Here is a 23,049-nt window from a genome sequence, read left to right on the forward strand (position 1 = left end):
TATAGAAATAAATCCAGGACTCAAAGTGTGGTTAATACGTATATCATGATATGGCATTGACTCTCTTGTACTGTGTTCCAAGGATGGAAGTTCAACAAAATCTGATCTTTCCCTGCAACTGTTCAGTGTACTTGCTCTGCTTTCAACCTGACCTGGTTGGTTCATCAAGAATCGTAATTTATAAATCTATGTATCCTGAATAGAGATGAGCACAAACTGCCACGGGCACCCACTGGAAGGGGGCAGGGTGCCGAACAACTACACACCTGTTGCAGTAAACGAACCAGCATGAACCAACAAGCTAGCAGTTCATTCCTATCTCTGATCTTAAAAACTGAACCCAGCATATCAACCTAACCTGCATTATAGTGGGACTTGACAAAGCAACCTCTTTAACCAATTTGACACCTGTAATTTGCTGGATAGGAAGCCTGGCAGTCGCAGCTTAATAGTAGCCAGTCAGTCTGCCTGAGGGGATTCCCCAGCCGTCTCAAGAGGACTGCAAGCACCATATAAATGGCCTGAACTTCATGCAGAGCCACATCTCAGCTTGCTGCCTGAAACTGTACTCTCATAAATGGCCACACGTAACATGGTGCCCCAATTGAATCTGACTCATGTAACATAGCAAAGCATACGAGGATCGGAAGCAATACGCTAATGGTTATGTAGTGAGTATAGCAGTGGGAGTGGTTGTTTCCTGTGCTGTTTGGATTGTCAGCCAGCTGCAGGTAGCTAGTGGGAGAGGGGTGGCTCCTTGGGTGAGCGTCTCTCACCTTCGCTTGTTGCTGAGAAGTGCTGAGTAAAGGCATGTTGATTTACAACATGGAGTCATGAACCCACTATTTAACACCAACCTTGTGGGGATTGGTCTGAAATAGCTCAAGGTGCTGCTAATGTACCCATATCAGCAGTGCAAGGAAAGGGGGAGGGAAATCTCATGAATGTAAGAAAGTGATTTTATAATTTGTTTAAAATTCAGCATATCCCAAGGAAAAAAAGCATGTATTCTTTGGCTTTTTGATAAAGAGGTTCAGAAAACTGAACACTGCTGTTTCAACTATTGCCCTTTTCTTTTGTGGAATTGTTCCCCATGATATCAGCTGGTTTCCCAAGTGGAGGAAACTATCTGTGTTTACTGCCAAGGCAACACCTTTTTGATGACTATATAACTCCCTAACTTACTGAAACAGGTGATGTTTTGTTACTGAGAATAGGGCAATGTCACTCCATCCATGGATGTGTCACTATTTGATCAGAACTGAGACATTTGTTTTTCTTACTGTCCTGGGACTTTCTGCCACTCCCGTCCCCACCCCTGGAATGTAGTACAAGCCAGTCTGCAGCCCTGCTAGCTATGCTATTCCTTACCTTGAGTCCTGTGTAGAGTACTTGATTTTCATTCCTTTTGTTTGCTTAATTTAATTTAATTATTATCCAGCTTTTCTTAGCTTTTAGAAAACTATTGATTTTCATTTGCTCTCTGTCTTTATGAACTATATGGCCTCTTTAAATTGATTTCAGTACATTCACTAGTTTCTTTTAGGTCCTAGTTTGAGAATGTAAAGGAACACTGGCTTTTCAAGGGGTAAAATACAATTTAATAATGGCAGTTTTATTTCTTGGTTCATTACTTTCACTTTTAGCATTAAGCATTTCTAAAACATTATTAATATATGTCTTAATTAGCTGACAAATGTGGAAAGAAAACAGTGTTACATATATCTGTAGCAAAGAAACATTCATTAAACTATGGCTAGAAATATAATAGGCTCTATTTTAGTGTTTTGCATCGTTATTTGTCATCTCTAACACAACATTATTGATGTACATTGTTTGATGATGTACATTCTTCTTTTGATCATCTTCATTCATGGTTTCTCAAACAAGAACTTTGTAATTAGCTCAAAATCAATAACTGTTCTTTTTTTAATTGATAGTTCTGTCAGTACATTTTTGGAGTGAAACTATTCTAATTTCTGTTTCAAATTACAAACATAATCTGCAGTAAGCAAAACTGAAGTACAGTAACAAATATATATGTCTTTATTGTTCCTGTTGCCATTGTAAACTAAAAAAGCTGTGACAATGCCAGCATGCATTGTCAAGTAATCAAGAGTAAGAAAAAGATGCCTATGTGAAGGTCAACTGAGATAATTTCCACATGGCATTTTCACTGGTTAACAGTGTTAATAATCGAAAGGGTTACCATAGAGATTGCCTGCATTGTATCTGTTATTTTCACATCATTACCAGCAGCCACCTAGATTTTCTGGCTAAATCCAGATGTTAGTCCAAACTAGAGTAGATCCATTAAATCAATAGTGTTTATACAAGTGTTGGTTTAACAAGCCCCATTCACTAAGTGAGTCAATCCAGTTAGGATTATCACTTAGTTTTAACCTTTTAATAACAGTATGAAGATGCCATACCTGAAATATATTCTTAATGATTAGTACACAGTTGCTAATGAATAGGGTTACTAACTCTTAAAAACACTACTGCAGAACAAGAATTAAAAAAAAAACCACCCACCAGAACATAATTTTTAAAGCATCAGTGAGCAAAATTGTATCTTATATGTAATGGATTCACAATAGCAGATAAAGCCATAAGTTCTGTAAGATTTTTCAAAATGCATTACACTTTTAGTCTGTTGCTTTATTGACCATGGTGTCACTTTTCAGTTCATGCTTTATGTTTGATTTCATATTTAGCTAATAGCAGAACAGAAAAGCCAGTTTCCTTGATTCATGGGAATTAGCTACCTCATTTGATTTTGCGTTTTCTTTGCTGCACATTTTAATTTGTTTTCATCAGTAGCTTGTCTTTATTTGCCTGGACTGAACATTCTTCTTTCTTTACCCCTGTTCATTGCAAACAGCCACGAGGCAAATGTAGTATCTCACAGCCTGGACCCTCTGTCAGCAGTCCACATAGCAGGTACCTTATTCTCCTGGTTTCTGCACTCTGTTCTAGAACTCCAAGAGGATGATGGAAAGTGCCACAATGTGTGCTTGCCCAAATTTAAGCTGCCAAAAGAACAGGGGTTAAGCAATTTAAACATCGGCTTTCTTTTGCAAACATCTAATTATACTGAGATGGAATATTGTTAGGACTGGAACTCTTATATTTTATATTTGCTTCCAATTAACGTTTGCTATATTTAAATCATGCACATGCCTTTGATTGCATGGATTCCTAGTGCTGCTATTAAGACCTTCCTGGCAGTTCCAAGCTTATGTCCAAGGCAAAAACTTTTATCATCCTCTTTGTTTCTAGATGTTAAATTATGGCAGGTATTACTCCAATACAGTATAGCAGAATTCACAAAACCCACAAATCTGGATAAAAAACAACAACAATCCTTCTTCTTTATTACACTTTAACTCTGCAAATGTTTGTTCAGTTTGTGGGTTTTTAAATTTCATGATTCCAATCACAGCCCAAGACCTGGAACATGCTACAAATGAAGATGTGACAGCAACACACCTTTGAGACAGCTTCCTTGCTGATCCAGTATACTAACCATGGCCTTAGCCTTAGCCAGGTGCTTGCAAACCAGGGTTTTCCAAGAGCATCATGCCTCAATCTCTATGTAACATCTAGAGAGCAGGATTAAGAGCTGTAGCTTTCAGCTTCCAACTTGTGTCTAGCAACATGTCTTCCCTGCAGCTAACAGTGCTTTTGCATTCTGTTGTTGTGATATGTCTGTGCACATGTACATGTCCTTTCATCTTTTTGCCAATCAACAATTCACTCTCTTTCTCTCTGTGTCTCTCTCCTTGAATCTCTCCTTCTTTGTCCAGCCCAAAATAGAACAAGGGGGTCCAGAACTTACACTCACATTTATTTTCTAGGTCATCTTCCAGTATCAGCATATTTTAAAATATATATATATAAAGAAAGTAAGAGAGGCACTGAAAAGGTATTCACAGGCAACTGTAGGATTAATGTCTGTCACCTCTGTTGGTAAAGACTAGTTGGTGTCCATGAAATCTACTGAAACAGCCAATGTCACACTGAAATCAGTGGAGTTAAAATGGGCGCTTCTGTGCTGAATTCAAGTTAATTCCAGTGGGGCTCTCACACTTAGCATTTTCTGGATAACAGTTTATTTTTATTAGGACTTTTTGAGTTCTAAGAGCATGGGAAACTTGACAGATTTATAAAGTGTATCCAATAAAAAAAAAACAACCATTCAAATAAGCATAGAACAAATCAATCATACAACAAATCAAATGCACTCAGCACTTGATGGCCATATGAAACTCCATACACATACAGCAAAATGTCATTATGAAATAAATGGAAGGAGGGAAATGCTGGTCAACTAACCACTTATTGTCATGTCTGATTTATTATGCCCTAAAATTTTATGCCCATACATAGCTTGTGCCTTTGAAATTATACCATTCTGCTGACAAGAAACAAGTAATTGGAATAGAAAATATATGCATTGCTCTCGCCTCCAAGTGTCTCTCAAATTGGCAATGTTGAAATCATTTTTTAAAAAACTAGAAGAGTATTGGAAGAAGGTAGTCCAGAAAACTCCTTGGTGGTAATTGCATTTTGAAGCACAAAATGTATAATCTAATGTATGTTTAATCCCAATTTTAGTTAATCTAAAAGTAAATCTTCTAGTTCGTGTTATGGACAAAAGAAGTATTCAGAATTTTTATTAAAATATGTAAAAAGGTGCACTGATACTTTTTTAGGCTATCCTATTTTTTTTTCTTGAACCTCACCAATTCTTTCCCATAAATCCCTTGTCTTTGTTCTCATTACTCTCAGACATAAAAATGAGCACAAAATCTGGAAATAACTTTCAGAAAGAGAATTCTGCCATGATAAGGAAAACAGTATGCTAACGGAGCACATTTCTGTGTTTCTCATCATTCCCTATAAATCTGGGTTTATTCTTTAAACATAAACTATCTAAAAAGGGTCTCTCAGTTCCCACTACTTTCGCAAGACAGCAAACCAAGGAACATATCTAACGACTTTGAGGCTAGACATTAGTTCTTCACACAAAAGGAAAGAGTACTCAGCAACCAATCACAACAAATCAACATGCTCCTGTCCGTCAAATGAATAAGATTTTGGAGGATGGACAAAAATGGAGCTCTTGGGAGGTGAGGAGCAGAGCACTGGAGGGCCTGCTGCATCCCCTGGCTCTCAATTTTCCTCCTCCGCCACCAATATATACACCTCAGCTTTGCAAACGTCAGCCAGTGGCCTTGCATGCGCCTTAGCAGCACTTTGCAGCTTTAGGTCCTGCTCACATTCTGGATGTGGTTTCCCCGCGGCACCTCTCAGATCTGCTTTCTCCAGCACTGTTTATTAACACGTCTCTTAGCAGTACAACACAATCATCAATTTGTCATTCAGACAAGCATGGAATACAAATGAGTTTCTACTGAATAGGAAAGTTAATCAACCATGCAAGCCAAGCAGGTTGTAGCTGATGTGTAATGCAGTTTTAACTGATAAAGGGGCACAAGCTGTCACTGTGTTCTTTAATATCCTGACATGCCTGTGATCTGAGCACCTTGTGTTTGATCTTGCACTGGATCAGCAATCCTTGGTAGACTGGACATGTGCTATAAAACCAGTATATTTAACCAATATAATTTTGTTGCCGAATCTTAAATGACAGTGGTTTTATATGAATTTAATGTTATTAAAGTAGCATCCTATCCATTCATAAGAAGCTGCATCTTTGCTGTCTTAGATCAGGTTCAATGTTCTGTTCAGTCAGATGGCAACCTCTTATTCTGACTTTCCAACCCAGCTTTCTTCCATTGGTCTGCTGTTGGTGGCCCAAACAAGTCACATTGGTAGGTAAAAATGAATATATGTACAGTGGTGCCTCACATAGCGATGATAATCGGTGCAGCAAAAATCACTGCAAAGCGATTTCGTCGCTATGCAGTTTTAAAAAGCCCATAGGAATGCATTGAAACCCCTTCAATGCATTCCTATGGGCTTCAGACTCACCTTAAAGCGAAAATCCTCCATACGGCGGCCATTTTGGCTGCCTGGTAAGCGAGGAATCCGTCCCAGAAAACAGCGGGCGCCCATTTTTTTTTACCCGGCGGCCATTTTGGAACCGCAACCAGCTGTTAAAAAATCATCGCTTTGCGATGATCGGTAAGCGAAACAGGGTACCGATCATCGCAAAGCGATTTTTCCCCATTTAAAACATTGCAATGCGATCACTTTTGCGATCGCAAAATCTTCATTGCTGTGCGATTTCGTCGTTAAACGGGACGCCCGTTAAGCGAGGCACCACTGTAATTAGGTTGCTAGCATGCCAAGCTAAACAGCAAGCAATGCTTATGTATGCAAAATCAAAACAAGTACAAATGTTTGTTTGCATAAACTGGTGGATTCTTCCCCATATCACAAGCAATTAGCATAGAAAAAAAGCCTATAGTGATGAAATAGCACAATATCCAAAGCTATATATGGGATATATATAGCCAGAAGTAGCAGATGGAGCTGTGTGCATACAAAAAAGTCCTTCCCTTTTGGTCATAGCCAATTGTTCAAAAATCCTTCTATCTCTGGACTGCAGCCATGGACTAGAGTCTATATAGATAATTTTATATGATAAAAATGTTAGAGATTAAAGTGATTGTGTCCTTTGCTCAGATGTGTTTACACTCTAGGCTGTCTGAAAGAGGTCTATTTAGGTCTTGGCGCCAGGGATCCAGTCTACAGTCTCAGGACACATTAATCAAATGCTATACAGTTTTATCTCCATTTTAATTTCTAATGATAACCCAAGCCTGAAGGACCATCTTGGCTTTCACAGCATAGAATGACATTGTGGGCATATGGTCAGAGCAAATGTTTGTGAACCAGAATCATTTTCTGTGTCTAGTTGCTAATTCAAGGCTGTTTCTATGACTCTTTAACTCTTTTGCTCAGAACATGTTCAAACTGTATATTAGTATCATTGAAGTGACTTTAAGGATAGGGAAAAATTAACATAGGCATTATAGAGGAATATTTGACATAATCAGAAAAAGAACATACGATGTAATTGTCAATATCAAACAGCCTTTGTACATAAATTTGTGGTATAACTAAAGCTAGAGTACTGTATGCTGTACTGCACTTGAAACATGAGCTGTAAAAATATTCTAGAAAAAGAAAAATGAAATTAGCACAGGGCAAAAGAAACTCCCTTGTGAAGTAAGGTTTAAAATATGGTGCTGGTTTGCTAATAAGAAAGTAAAATAAAGGCAGACATGGGAGAAAAGTACAATGTGGCATAAAATGGATATGAGAAGCATTTCATCCATTCTTATAATCCTAGACTCTGAGATCATCCCCTGAAGCTGAATGGTGGGAGATTCAGGACTAGCAAAATGCCTCACATAGTTAAACTTTGAAATTCTCTGGCAAAAGATGCAGAAATGGAATGCCAACTTGGATGACTTTAAAAGAAACCTGTACAAATACATAAAGGATGAGGCTGTTGTTGACTATTAGAGGCAATATCAAAAGCAGTATATCTTTCTTTGCAGGGTACTGGGTACAGGAAGAAAAGAACATAGTTAAACCCATATCTTTCTTGTGGGCTTCCAGCTATTTGGCAATCCTGACACTGGGCTGAATTAGTCTTTGGTCTCATTTTCTGTTCCATTGATTAAAAGAGAAACATGAGCCAAAGCAAGGTTTCCTTTTCTTGTCATACTGTTCAATACATTTACATCTCTGTTGAATGTCTGCAACATTTACCAAGAAGAAGAAATTACGTGAGAGTTTAGGATTCTCTCACTTAATCCTATTATGTAGAATTGGACCCAGGGTCTCTGTTCTGCTGGTGGGACCATTCCTTGACAGATAATTACTCAAAAAATGGGGGCAGGGGGTGTTTGCTGACTTACCCCTTATCTTTGCAAATATCAGCACCACTACCCAGGTTTCAGGGGAAAATAGCGAACAGGAAGGGAAGCAAGAAATCAGTGAAGACTGCTTCTTGTCTACTCCTTGCAAATACAGCTTGCAGAAAAACTCTGGTGCATCAGAAAGTTCCCACAGATGAATCCATCCCATAGTCATTCAAAATATTAACTAAACCTGTTGCACAACAGGTCCTAACAAGCTTATGTGCATTGTTTGTCTCAGCATCCACATGATGTGTTTGCTTAATTGCCTTATTTGTTCTAATGAAAGCCGCCCCTTCAGTCTCAGGAACTAAAGAATTTACAGATTACAGTATTTACAGTTTACCCATCCGTATGATAAGGCTTCTGATTTCATACAGAAGTGTACTACCTATAAAGTAAAAGCAGAGCTTTTGAAATTGGACCCACAGAAACAGACAATATGTGAGCATAATTTAGATGCCTGTCTTGTAGCATGAAACTCCTAGCATGTGCTATTGCACTCCATTCCACTGTCTTACTAATTATAGTATTTCAGCTATATAATTCCTCCCTCTGTAGGTAAGGATGTCAACTGTACTCCACTGTAATAGACATAAATGAAATAGCACCCACTGTCACAAAGTTGTTTTTTCTTGCATTAATACTTTTAAAGGATTTTTGTGTTGTTTTTGGCCTTTTCAACCTAGATGTTTTCTATTAAAGTAACTACTTGTCTTGCAAGCAGCTCCAGACAGAGAGCTCCTTGTCTATAGCACAGTATAATCTGTCATCTGTTATAAACTGTCTTTGGGAAGGTGCATGATTCTGCTATATAACCTAGAACTGATATTATTATCAAATATTAATCAGCTAACATTGTCATCCAACAGTTTGCACATGTATATCATTTAAAAGCAGCATTAATAACAATGGGCTGGATCCAGGTGAACTGATATGTCCTTAAGACCTCAGTGAACTGAATGTGAAAGTAACTTAAGTCCCAGTAATTAAACAAACATGACTGTGATCACATGGAGCCACCCTGATGATGATGATGAAAGACAAATAATAACTTTAAAACTTAGGCTCTGTAGGGAGTATGTATATGAAGAATAAAGATACAGATAGAAAAGCGAAGCACCTGAAACATAGTACAAAGGAAAACAAAGACGGAGTCCTTTTTTTGTTGAGGAGAAGACAAATGAAAGATCGAAGAAGACTACAAATCAGGATGTGATATTGTAGTCATAACATTTGAAGAATAAACACGAAAATATAAAAACCATCATCCTACTTTAAAAAAGGGAAAGATACATGATTAATAATAGATAAATTAGTAATATGAAAAGAGATCTAGATCTACTACTGAACACAAAAAAATTAAAGAAATCAAGATAGCAGGTGTGGTAGGTCCAGAAGCTGAGCAGAATAGTAAGTGGAAACCATTGTAAACCACTTGGTAGTGGGAAAGTAGAGTAAATAAATAAGCAAACAAATAAATAATTTGTGATAATACAGTTAAGTGAATTAGAAATAAATGTAAAGAAACAAAATAATAATTCATCCCAAACAAAAGAGTGGAGAACTATGTATTACACACACACATGCGGATTTTAAACCATAAAATAAAACATCAATGGTTAAGAAACATGTAGGTGCAGTTCTTGTGTATACCTACTTGTATTTGTGCGGATATGTTCCTTCAGCTCGGACCCTAAAATGAGGGTGGGAACTTTATAAATCCTATTCTAAATGGGAAGTATACTTTTCAAGTTCCAAACTTTTCCAGCTCAAATTTAAACCACATTTGCAAATTCAACATAATACCCAGTTGTGTTGAATGGAATCAACTTAAATCTTCTGCTCTTTCTTGTTGGAAGTCACTAGGACAAACCTGGGATTTTATAATGCTTTCTTCACAACAGAACTGTGAATAGGTTAGGTTGAGATACAATGATTGGCCCAATGCAGCACAATTAAGTTTCCTGAGAAATAATTTGAATTCAGGACTCCCAGTCTGCATTTTTAGCAAACAGAAAGACATCAATAGTATCTCAAGTTATGCCAGCCGTGCCAGGACTGCGGAAAGGAAGGAAGTCTTCACCAGTATGAAGTTGCACACAGGCCAGCATTTATGGCCTCCAAACATACTACCTATCCTGTTCTTTTTTCAAGGATGTGACTTGCATATAGATCTTATGTTTCACTGTCACCTCCAATACATGGAGATTGGGCAGAGTGAAGAGGAGCCTCCAGGCCCTGTCCTGGACACTCACCTGTGCAGGCACAAAATGACTGTGCAATGTGAGAGAATAGCCACAGAAGTGGAAGGAACAGTTAGGCAATGTTGTCTGTTCCTTTTGTCTGTATCTCAGCCCATTACCTCCCAAAGCTGGCAGGGTCAGATTTTGGAAGGCTGGGTCCAATTGAACTTTAATATAGAATGCTCTGATCCTGTTAAATGGGCCATATCTTTTTCAGTGCATTCACAGTATGAGGCCATACATAAATACAAAACTAAGCAGCTTTCCATTCTAGCTTCAGTGATATTCTTGTAAATAATCTGTAACCTTTTGTTTTTGATCTTGAACCTCTTGCCAGCCCGGTTATCTCACACAGTTAATCATTTATCAACTTTGAATGATCAGGTCTCCAGTAGTCAACTAAAAGTAGCAGACAGAATTTCCTCATTTTCTTGAGCTTTTTTTCCCCTTTCTTTAAAGGGGGTGGGTAGATGTATGCTCATAAATTGTATGGTAACAATGAAATGATGCCCCTCCCTTCTTTTGAGGTTAAAAATTGGAAATGAAGTCACTATGAATCATAGGACACAGAGGGTGGATATTATTTCCTGATTTTTAAACGTGAAATCCTTGTCAGGACAAGAAAAAGTACTTTTGTTAGATTCTGCCAAATCCCTATGTCAGGACTGTAAATTACATTACAAGAGGCAAAATACATCTGAAGTTACACAATGACTTTTAATTGCTGATTCAGTGCAAAATGAGGCTACACTGATTGTACTAGCTGGGTATTAAAAAAACACCTCTTAATAAATATTCTTGATGCTTATATCTTTAATCCCTTAAAATGACTTCTGTTATTTGCTTCGGGTTGTATCCTTAGATATTGATGTCATAAGATATATTTTAAAAATCATGTAAAACATAATTGAGATACTTGTTAGCATTTGATTTGTGAGAAGTAATGGCCAGAATCCTATTACTATTTGTGTAAAGTTTGTACAACTTGCTGTGTCTAATTAATGAAGTGCTGGGACAAATTTCAGTCATGTGTCTGGTTACGTGTTGAATTTGGTAACCAAAATACGTCCCACTATCTGGTCAATTAGCCACAACTAGCTGCAGTAAGTTACAGGAATCTCATGTGAATACCAATATGATTCTGGCCAATAAATATGCATAATATATATGTCCACAGAGACGTCTAGTAATAAGGAAATACACACTGTCACTGTTGGTGATCCTTGAATCATGGGTATGTTTAAATTGGTGCTCCAGGAAGCATATGGGCCCAAGTGTTCCTATCTGGTAATGCATCCATTTACTTTCATATTGGATTCTCCCTTCAGGTCCACAAGAGGTGGCTCCGATTCCTCCCATTCTGAGGGTCAGTCAGCACTGCAGCGGCGGCAACAGTCCTTCTTCCTCAGGGTCCTCCGAGCTGCTCTCCCACTTCAGCTTCTCTTGCTGTTCTTGATCGGTCTCGCTTGCCTGGTGCCGATGACAGAGGAAGACTACAGCTGCACCCTCTCCAATAACTTTGCCCGCTCCTTTCACCCCATGTTAAGATACACTAATGGCCCACCACCTTTATGAGTCAGCTGAGAAAAATGTCAGGGAAGTAGGGCTTCAAAGGCAAGTACCTCCAGTGCTTACGTGTGGCCTCTGTGCCCAGGTAGGTGAGCATACTTGGGCACTGTTAAAAATTTGCCAGTACCAAAATGAATCACACATTGTGTGAGTAACATCTTTGGAAACTCACATCTCTGGCACTGGAAAGACTATCAAATAAAAAATGCCCTCCACCAATGTTCTGGATTTTGCTGGCCGCTTTTATAATGTGGACCAGTGCCCATCACTATGCAGAACCAAGGACTTCAATCTGAAGAAGGACCGTTCCGGTGTGCTGATCATGTCAACCTATTATTCAGACTTTTCTTATCTACACTATTGGTATTTTACAAAACACAGATATTTAAAAATCAAACTGTACTAAGGAAATTTTAGAGATGATTGTAACATAAACATTTTAAAGAGCTTGTAATGCATTGTATTATTTCCCCAATTTTTTCATGGGGTTTTTGGGTGGGGCATGATGTTCTAGCCTTGGCTTTGGATGCACAGGCTGTAAATCTGAATGGCACTTTTTATAGTTTAAAAATGGATGTAATAAATGAAATCCTGGAAGGCTTTATGAACAGGCCATGAATGTTAAATATTAAAAGAAAAAACATATTTATGTATGTACAGTTTGCTAAAACTAGTTTTGTTGTATTGATTTCTTGTTAGAGAAAACCATGAAATCCTTTGTTTATGTGCTTATAAGAAATTATTTTGGAGCAATATATATATATTGCATACTGTATATGCAAAATACAAAGCCAAATCGCTTTTTCTTTAGTTCTCTTTCTCTCAAATACCTGAGCATGCACACATGTGTGTACGTCCACACATTCACAGATATTACAATTCGATCAAAACTAAAAATAGAGGCCAAGATAATGAATGTATAGAATTATGTGTTATGAACAAGAGCTTTGGGATTTTGAAGAAAGGCTTAGACCTTCACAGGCACTCTGTATGAGGAAAGAGAAGGCCATAATACACAAAAGAGAGCCTTCATTTTATTCAGATCCATAGAACCATCAGGAATGTTAAACATCTGTCTTTGGATCAGTTGATGAAAATCTAAGCCCTGACCACATATACGTATGCACACACCATATTATCTATGGTAAGGTTTGTGAGAAATGTTGGAACCCAAGACAATCTATGATTACAGACTGAGATACATGTCCACTTCTTTCTATCTCTGAACTAAGGCCAAGCTGAAAAGTGATTATCTTCTACCAAATGGCTCATGTAATTAATTATTTTTCCTAAGCTGCCTTTATACACAGTGTGTTCAGTTGTTGGCAACTTGAGTTATTTACCATTGCAGCCAACGGGTAGATCAGTAGGTGGACAGACACGAACACATCCAGTTCTCTGGCAGATTACCTTGATACAGACAAGACGCAAAGACTGGTTGTTATGCTTAACCATTTAAATAGTCATCATAATGGAGAAAGAAGAAGAGGAAAATGTGCAGCAGGTGTAGTAGTGGTGATGGATATTATCACTAATAATATCAGTGTCTGGGCATTTAAGCATTTCCCATTGCTTCAAAAGCCCAGCTAGAAGAAATTGCCAGTTATTATTCACAAGTTATTTTAAATGTCCTAAAGTTAATTCTCTCTTTTTAAAAAAGCTCCCTTTACTCAGAGTTAATTTACCCTTGCCGTACATTTTTGAAAATACTTTGAAGAAAGAGGAAGGAATGTGTTGGAGTGTGTGAGAAAGAAGGGGGTGAGGACAAGGCCCTCGGCTAGAGCATCATTTCCTCTGCCCTAGAGTGAATACCCCTGTTGCACCTGCCAGAACCAGGAGAAGTATGGGAAGAGCTGGAATGGGCCCGTGACATAAACTCTTGCATGTGGTGCCTGGGGAGACGACCTATAAACTGTTCTTGGAGACTTTTTACTCTTCATTGAGAGAAGAAGGGAAAGTTGAGAAATTGTTGATATGTTACCCATTGAGTTGAAAGTAAACCTTACCAGTTTGAAACTGAACTTGGTTGTTGCTTGTCCAGAAAAGGGGATCCTAAAAGTGGGACAATGGTGAGCTCTCACAGAGAATAAATGCAAAAAAAAAAAAAGTTCAAATGAAAGAAAGCTGACTGCTTAGCAATGTAGCTATGAAAACTGCTAAGTTTCTCTTGTACGGTTGCTGTATGGAAAAGAGGGAACCATCAATAGACATGGCAGGGTGATTTACTCTGGAAATGACAAACGCAGAAGAAGTGGTGTGGATCTAATAGTGAGGCAAAATGTGACACCAGGAATTAGCGTCTGTGATGCAAATGGAAAGCCCATCCATATACCCATTCTTCAGTTCCAGAGCAACAAAAGAGAAGGCCCTTTCCTATGTCCCCACCAAAAAAAGAGGGCCCTCTCCCACATTTCTCACTAGTTCAGGGATGTGTCACTGAAGGCAAAAGAACAATATCATCTCTACTGTGGCATTCCAGATTATGGTGCAATGATATGAAAACTGTCAGTGAAGAAAGATGGCAAGAAGATAATAATTCATTTGAAATGTGTTGGAGGATTGCTGCATAGCTATCACAAACTACCAGAAAGTAATGGAAATAGCTGTATATACAGTCAGTTATGATATAAAGGCCTTGGCAGTATAAAAATTCCATGTTGTTGAGACTGAAATTATAATTTAGTTTTTATAGCCAGTCAAACAACATTCAGACTTCATATGAGTGCACTTGGAAAATTTGTCACATTCCACAAGATGAAAGAAGGCATCCCATAGAAGAAATGGAGTAGCCCTCATAGTCAACAAAAGAGTGGGAAAAGCTGTACGTACTGGGATACAATCTCAAAAATGATAGAATGATTTCAATACAAATCCAAGGCAGACCTTTCAACATCACAGTAATCCAAGTTTATGCACCAACCACCAATGCTGAGGAGACTGAAATTGACCAGTTCTACGAAGACTTACAAGACCTTCAGGAACTGACACCAAAGAAAGATGTTCTCCTCATTATAGGGGATTGGAATGCTAACGTAGGGAGTCAAGAAATAAAAGGAACAAGTAAGTTCGGCCTTGGAGTTCAAACCGATGCACGGCAAAGGCTAATAGAGTTTTGTCAAGAGAACAAGCTGGTCATCACAAACACTCTTTTCCAATGACACAAGAGGCGACTCTACACATGAATATCAGCAGATGGGTAAAACTGAAATCAGATTGATTATGTTCTCTGCAGCCAAAGATGGAGAAGCTCTATACAGTCAGCAAAAAGAAGACCTGGAGCTAATTGTGGCTCTGATCATCAGCTTCTTATAGCAAAATTCAAGCTTACACTGAAGAAAGTAGGAAAAACCACTGGGTTAGTCTAAACCAAATCTCCTATGAATACACAGTGGAAGTGAAGAAAAGATTTAAGGAACTAGATTTAGTGGACAGAGTGCCTGAAGAACTATGGATGGAGGCTCATAACATTGTACAGAAGGAAGCAACAAAAACCATTCCAAAGAAAAGGAAATGCAAGAAAACAAAATGGCTGTCCAACGAGGCCTTACAAATACAGTTGTGCCTCGCTTTATGATTGCCCCGCATTATAACAAAACCGCATTATGACAATCCTTTTGTGATTGCAATTGCGATCGCAAAACGATGATCTAAATGGTTTTTTTTTTTTCGCTTTGCGATGATCGGTTTCCTGCTTTGGGAACTGATTCTTCGCAAAATGACGATTTTAAAACAGCTGATTGGCGGTTTCAAAATGGCCACCAGGTAAACAAAATGGCTCCCCGCCTTTTTTCTGGGATGGATTCCTCGCAAGACAGGCAGTGAAAACAGCTGCCCTATGGAGGATCTTCGCTGGATGGTGAGTTTTGACCCAACTGGAATGGATTGAAGGGGTTTCAGTGCGTTTCAATGTTTTTTTTTGTTTTTGTGTGTGTGTTTTTGTGTGTGTGTGAGTTTTTTTGTTTGTTTTTTTGTTTGTTTTTTTGCTTTACAATGTTTTCACTTAACAGTGATTTTTCTGGAATGGATTATCACCGTTAAGCGAGGCACCACTGTAGTAGAGAAGAGAAGGGAAATCAAATTAAATAGAGAAAGGGAAAGTTACAGAAAAGTGAATGCTGACTTCCAAAGAATAGCAAGGTGAGACAAGAGTGCCTTCTTAAATGAACAGTGCAAAGATATAAAGGAAAAGAATAGAAAGGGAAAAAACAGAGATCTGTTCAAGAAAATTGGAGATATTAAAGAAACCTTTTGTGCAAAGATGGACATGATAAAGAACAAAAATGGTACGGACCTAACAGAAGCAGAAGAAATCAAGAAGAGGGGGCAAGAATGCACAGAGAAATTATACCAGAAAGATCTGGATGTCCCAGACAACCCAGATAGTGTGGTTGCTGACCTTGAGCCAGACATCCTGGAGAGTGAAGTCAAGTGGGCCTTAGAAAGCATGGCTAACCACAAAGCTAATGGAGGTGATGCCATTCCAGTTGAACTATTTAAAATCTTAATAGATGTTAAAAGACGTTGTTAAAGTGCTACACTCAATATGCGAACAAGTTTGGAAAACTCTTCCAGATGATTGGAAAAGCTCAATCTACATCCCAATCCCAAAGAAGGGCAGTGCAAAAAAAAATGCTCCAACTGCCTACAATTGCACTCATTTCACACGCTAGCAAGGTCATGCTCAAAATCCGACAAGGTAGGTTTCAGCAGTATGTGGACTGAGAACTCCCAGAAGTACAAGCTGGATTTCGAATGGGCAGAGGGGAACTAGAGACCAAATTGCTAACATGTGCTGGACTATGGAGAAAGCCAGAGAGTTCCAGAAAGACATGTACTTCAACCTGATTGACTATGCAAAAAACTTTGACTATGTGGACCACAGCAAACTATGGCAAGTTCTTAAAGAAATGGGAGTGCCTGACCACCTTATCTATCTACTGAGAAATCTCTATGTGGGACAGGAAGCAACAGTTAGAACTGGATATGGAACAACTGATTGGTTCAAAATTGAGAAAGGAGTAGGACAAGGATGTATATTGTATCCATGGTTATTTAACTTATATGCAGAATACATCATGCAAAAGGCAGGACTGGATGAATCCCAAACCAGAATTAAGATTGCCAAAAAAAAATATCAGTACCTCAGATATGCAGATGATACCACTCTGATGGCAGAAAGTGAGGAGGAATTAAAGAACCTCTTAATGAGGGTGAAAGAGGAGAGTGCCATAAATGGTCTGAAACTCAAAATAAAAAAAACTAAGATCATGGCCACTGGTCCCATCACCTCCTGGCAAATAGAAGGGGAAGATATGGAGGCAGTGAGCTATTTTACTTTCTTGGGCTCCGTGATCACCGCAGATGGTGACAGCAGTCACGAAATGAAAAGACGCCTGCTTCTTGGGAGGAAAGCAATGGCAAACCTAGACAGCATCTTAAAAAGCAGAGACATCACCTTGTGAACAATAGTTCGCATAGTCAAAGCTATGGTTTTTCCTGTAGTGATGTATGGAAGTGAGAGCTGGGCCATAAAGAAGGCTGACCACTGAAGAATTGATGCTTTTGAATTGTGGTGCTGGAGGAGACTCTTGAGAGTCCCCTGCACTGCAAGGAGAACAAACCTATCCATTTTGAAGGAAATCAACCCTGAGTGCTCACTGGAAGGACAGATCCTGAAGCTGAGGCTCCAATACTCTGGCCATCTCATGAGAAGACTCCCTGGAAAAGACCATGATGTTGGGAAAGTGAGGGCAAGGGGAGAAGGGGACAACAGAGGAGAAGATGGCTGGACATTGTCATTGTAGCTACCAACATGAATTTGACCAAACTCTGGGAGGCAGTGGAAGACAGGAGGGCCTGGCGTGCTCTGGTCCATGAGGTCACGAAGAGTTGGACATGACTTAACAACTAAACAACAACAACAGACATGGTGGTGATGATGATGATTTGGTGTTGCTTGCGCCAGGTTCCAAAATTGTTAGGTTTAGCTCTGATCATAGTCCTGTGCTTGCTTTCTATCTGTGTGTATGCATGCTTTGCTTTGCTTCGCAGTGGTTGAAGAGATTTGACATGTTTTATGCAAATTACAGAGATGTTGGATAGAGAAGAGTCCCTAATCTCACTCATGACTGGGGGCAAGAACCTTGAATATTCCTCACTGAGGTGTCTTTTTCATGTCAGTGTAGCCCATATCACGTAAATAAGCATTTGTTTCATTCTGAGCCATGCAATAACTACTTCAATAAGGCTTTTTTGGGTTGGGGAGTAAGGGCATTAAAAATGATGAATAGATATGTAACAAAAAAAGTAAAAACAAATGTCCGACCCTTGCAGGGTCACTGTGAGCTCAAAAATATCACCAAAAGGAATGCTGTAGGGCCCTAAGAATGAAGTAAAAGATGGAAAGGAAAACTTCTCAGAAGGTCGATAACAAAATGCAGTGCAATATTAACATCAATTTGTATCTGGAGCTGGACACAATATTAGCCTTTTCTCATATACTGCACGGCCTGCCCAGAATGAGCTGCATTAGAATTGGTTGCTGTTCAGACTTGGAATGTGCACAGCCTTTGGTGAAAAATTACAAAACAAATCGAATCATGGGTATTTGTACTTTTTTTGGCTGAGGACCGAGGACGGCAAGACATACCTAACTGCGCATATGAGAGATCGCATAAGCTTACCCAGGCAATACTGCGGTTGAAACTAGTAGCACTGTGAGAGTAAAAGAGTAGCAATGCAACCACCATTGAAGCCCCAGGGCAATCGTGGGCAGCTGAAAGCTCATTCTTTTTGTCTTTGTTCATGTCAAAAGCATCTGGGTGCATTTAATAAATATATCAGATAATTTTAGCCCAATAGTGGGAAACATTTGGAGCAATTAGGCTAAAGTCTTCCATGGTACATAGACAGCAGCTAAGAATACAATGAGAGAGCTGCAAAGTTCCCTGCTCTCCTCTGCACTCCCAAAGGACTGCGTCAGTGGGGAAAAAACCCATTTCATTAGGTCCACCTTAGAATGTGTCAGAGGGGCATAAAGCTTGCTATTTGGAGTGTTTGGTTTGAATCCAATTATGCTGTCCACACATGTTTTGACTTAGAGCAATCCATCCCACTTCTTTTCAAACGTGTCCTGCTCCTTTTTGGCACAGTTTTTTTGGGTGCAGTTTGGAGCGCTCCTAATTAGCCTGTTCTGTAGTCAATGCAAATAGTTAGTCAAATTTCATTCTGTTGTTTATAGCCCAGCACTTAAGCCTATAAAGATCTTTTTGAGTTTTGTTTCTGTTTTCCAGGGTATTAGCCAGGGTATTCCAGCCAATTTTGTGCAATCTGCAGATTTGTAAACATCCCCTGTACCTCCTCATCAAAGTCATCAATAAAAATGTTGGAGAGCTTAGGGCACAGGACTGCACCTTTTGGTACCCTTGTGCTTGTTACCTTCTCTGAGTTTGAGGAGTCATTGATAAGCACTCTCTGAGCATGGTTCTATAATCAACTGTGTATCCACCTGATAAGTGTTCTATCCAACCCACACCAAGTTAGCTTGCTAATCAGAATATTATGGGGCACATTTTCAAAAGCTTTGATGAAGTCAAGATATATTTCATCTACAGCATTCCCACTGTCTACTAGGGTCCTGGTAGCAAATGATTGACGGGAGACTGTTCCCAGTCTCACATCATCTGGTATACTAAAACCAAATATTTTACTTGGTTTGAAAAGGAATATATACTGTTGACCACAGCAAACAGTGTAGGTCTTAAAGCCTGTACTGCTAAAAGCATCAAGAGAGAACATGGGGTGTCTGTATTGTTTGGGGAGTTTGGTTGGTCAACAGTGACAGGAAAGAATGAGCGACACAGCCATCTTTTGCATCTGGAGGTGTACTTGTATTTGTGTGAAGTACAGTTTTACTAAGAGAATGCTGCCAGCTGCCATGACTCAGTTCATTCCACTGAGTATTTTTGTAAGACATCCCCATAGGCCTCTGCGTAGAGGGTGCTACTAGTACCAAATTGTTTAAGTTATTGTGAAAAATTATTCTGGCACTGAATTCTGATCAAACGTTTTTGCTCCTATATCCCCTCCACCCTGCAAGTCTTTTATTCAGATATTAAAATAACTAGAAACAGAGAAAGCATGATCCTCAAGATAACTGTTAATACAATGGTTGTTGTAGGTTTTTCAAGCTGTTTGGCTGAAAAACCTACAACAACCATCAGATCCTGGCCATGAAAGCCTTTGAGTATACAAGTTAATACAATATTATTGCTGTATTTAATAAACACAGGATTATTTTCCTAGAAATGTCATTATACACATTCTTTCTTGAACACTTGCCCACATTTCAGCTACCTAGCAGCTGTCTGACAGTGATGTAACAAACTGTTACTAAGCTATTTTCTATAAACAATTTCTGTATAATGCTGCTCCTTTAAATAATTGAGAAGATCCATTAATGAGTTGTACTGGTTTTTATATTCTGCCTATAAGTATATACTGTAAAACTTCCAGGACTCCCTTTATAACATTACATTTCCATTACATATATGAGAAATATCTTGTGTTAAGATGCTCTTTCCAAAAATTGATAATTTCTAGGTTTATAAATGGATTCAGCAAAGCTGGCATATTGTGACCTTTTCTTTTGTTTTTGTTTTAGAAACCAAATTTTATACAAGCTGGCTGGATAGCTCAGTGGTTTAGGTATCTAGCTGTGGAGCCGGAGGTTAGGAGTTCAATTCCCCATGGTGTTTCCTGCGGGTAGACACAGCCTGTGTAGTCATGGGCAGTCCTAGGGTGCCCCCAGAAGAAGGGGATGGTAAAGTACTTCTGAATACTCTCTACCAGGTAAACTCTGCATTCAGGCCGTCTTTTCCCTTCCAGGTTGATAATGAATGGAAATTAGATTTGAAAAAAATGGAATACAACTGGTGGTCCTGAGTGACTGAATTTATGACACTGTGTGATTTGCCACATCCATGAAGTCAGCCCCATTCTGTACAAGTGCATGGGCTGTATTGTCACAAACATTGGGCTGAGCTGGTACAAACATGCTTGTCTTCTACCAGGCAAGCATGGCTCCAAAAGAAGCTTGGGAATTGCAGTTTGTAGTGACTGGTGTTCTATAGCACAGACCAGCTCTGGAAGGCACACACACATAAAGTGCACACAACAAGATCAGGGTTAGAATAACTGTCCTCTTGCTGATTCAGGTCTGTTTTGTATGGCTGAAATCCTACTGCTTAGCATAGTAAGTAGGAACTAAATTAGTAGTAGGCATCCTTCAGTCTCGAGAGCCTATGGTATCATGCTCTGTATGGAGGACTTGGAACAGCATCTAGTGTGGCTGAGAAGGCCAATTTGAGAGTGACAATCTCTTCCACACTGAAGACAAATCCAATCTGTCCCCTATCCAGCTCCCTGAGTTTGCTGCTTTTGTGACTTCCTCTTTGCCTTGGCCTGCTGGACAAGGGTCTCTTCAAATTGGGAGAGGCCGTGATGCAATGCCTGCCTCCAGGCTGAACACTCAGATGTCAGAGTTTCCCATCTGTTGAGGTCTATTCCTAAGGCCTTCAGATCCCGCTTGCAGATGTCCTTGTATCGCAGCTGTGGTCTCCCTCTGGGGCGATTTCCCTGCACTAATTCTCCATACAGGAGATCCTTTGGAATCCGACCATCAGCCATTCTCACAACGTGCCCAAGCCAACATAGATGTCACTGTTTCAGTAATGTATGCATGCTGAAAATTCCAGCTGCAGATGATGCAGCCATTGTTGCCCACTCTGCTGAAGACCTCCAACAACTCAGCAAGGCTTGCCAAGACTTTGGACTAACAATCAGCCTGAAGAAAACACAAGTCATGGGCCAGGGCGTGGATTCACCTCCCTCTATTACCATCTCCACACAAGAATTGGAGGTTGTTCATGACTTTGTGTACCTCGGCTCAACCATCTCTGACACTCTCTAGATGTCGAGCTGGATAAACGCATTGGCAAAGCAGCTACCATGTTCTCTAGACTCACAAAGAGAGTATGGCTCAATAAGAAGCTGACGGCATATACCAAGATCCAGGTCTATAGAGCCTGTGTCCTGAGCACACTCCTGTACTGCAGCGAGTCCTGGACCCTTTGTGCATGGCAGGAGAGGAAGCTGAACACCTTCCATATGCGTTGCCTCCGATGGATTTTTGGTATCACCTGGCAGGACAAAGTTCCAAATAGAGTAGTCCTAGAATGAGCAGGAATTTTCAGGAACTAAATTAGGCCCATCTGAATCCATGAAACATATGGAGGACTTGATTCACCAAATCTCCACAGAGTCAATAGGCCTACTCTAGTGTGGCTTACTAGAATAACCAACAGGGTGTCTCTATACATCCAGACAGGCTACCACCTCTATGGCTGTGGTTAAAAGGTTAATTTTGAAAGTAATGGAATGCATAAATCAATCAAAAAGAAAGCTTAATTCTTTGAAGGAGGAATTGCTAGCCCATGAGTGAAATGTGGCCATGAAGTAAATGTGTCTGGTCCCCAACTGGGGGAACAACCGCAACAAAACACTTTATTTGTTTTGAAAGAAACATTTGTCCTTTTGATTTAAAGGATAGGTTGGTGGCAGCAGTTTTTGGTGAGGGGTAGTGAGCACTCTTATAGGCCTGGATTGGTAGAGGCTTGAGAGTGGCCTGCTACAGTTACATTCTTGTCAGTCACTGAAATTCCTTCCTTTGTGCTAACACATGTGGAAACCCTACAAATACAGAAATCTTCGAGTTTAATGTTTATTTTGCTTCCTCTTCTGTAGTAGCAACATCCCCACAAGCACCTAAAAGAGCACCGAGGGCTCTTGGCGTCCCAGAGGGACACACCATTTTTTACCGAACCAGTTGTGGAATCTTTTGTGTGCCAAGAGATGTACTGGCATGTTGTTAGATAACCCAGAGCTATTCCTTTTTTGATCATATTAACAAGAAACAGTGCTCTGAATCACAGAAACATTTAGTATTAAAACCAGTCTCCCTCTTCCCCCTCACCCTTTATATTCTCAAAAGGAAAGAACACTGGAGTGAAATCTTTCCTCATGAAAACAATAAACATCAGTCGTAGCAGAGCAGATTTCTGATATGGAAATAGAAGGTGAAATGTTTCCAGTCATTTCAGGAAAAACCATAAAAGGGAAAGAACCTGCCTGCTGGCCTGATTTCTGCAATTCACCAGTTTTGCTCATATTGTTGTTTAGTCATTAAGTCGTGTCCAACTCTTCCTGACCCCATGGACCAGAGCACGCCAGGCCTCCTGTCTACCACTGCCTCCCAGAATTGGGTCAAATTCGTG

At 39.5% G+C, this 23,049-nt stretch overlaps 1 protein-coding gene across 11 annotated transcripts in view; it reads left to right on the plus strand.

Moving 5' to 3' along the window:
* The window catches only part of SYNE1 (spectrin repeat containing nuclear envelope protein 1), a 350,189-nt gene extending 337,672 nt beyond the window's left edge, over positions 1–12,517 (plus strand). For 9 of the 11 annotated variants that reach the window (XM_072995212.2, XM_078383236.1, XM_078383237.1 and 6 more), the window contains 2 exons: positions 2,885–2,943; positions 11,476–12,517. In XM_072995212.2, the coding sequence (XP_072851313.2) occupies positions 2,885–2,943; positions 11,476–11,722 (306 nt within the window). In that variant the 3' untranslated portion in view covers positions 11,723–12,517. The remainder of the gene's footprint in view (positions 1–2,884; positions 2,944–11,475) is intronic. The other 2 variants (XM_078383243.1, XM_078383244.1) reach the window with 1 other exon arrangement.
* Positions 12,518–23,049: the final 10,532 nt, after the last annotated feature.

The sequence above is a fragment of the Pogona vitticeps genome, chromosome 1 (assembly GCF_051106095.1).
Source record: "Pogona vitticeps strain Pit_001003342236 chromosome 1, PviZW2.1, whole genome shotgun sequence".
In the NCBI taxonomy this organism is placed as follows: Eukaryota; Metazoa; Chordata; class Lepidosauria; order Squamata; family Agamidae; genus Pogona; species Pogona vitticeps.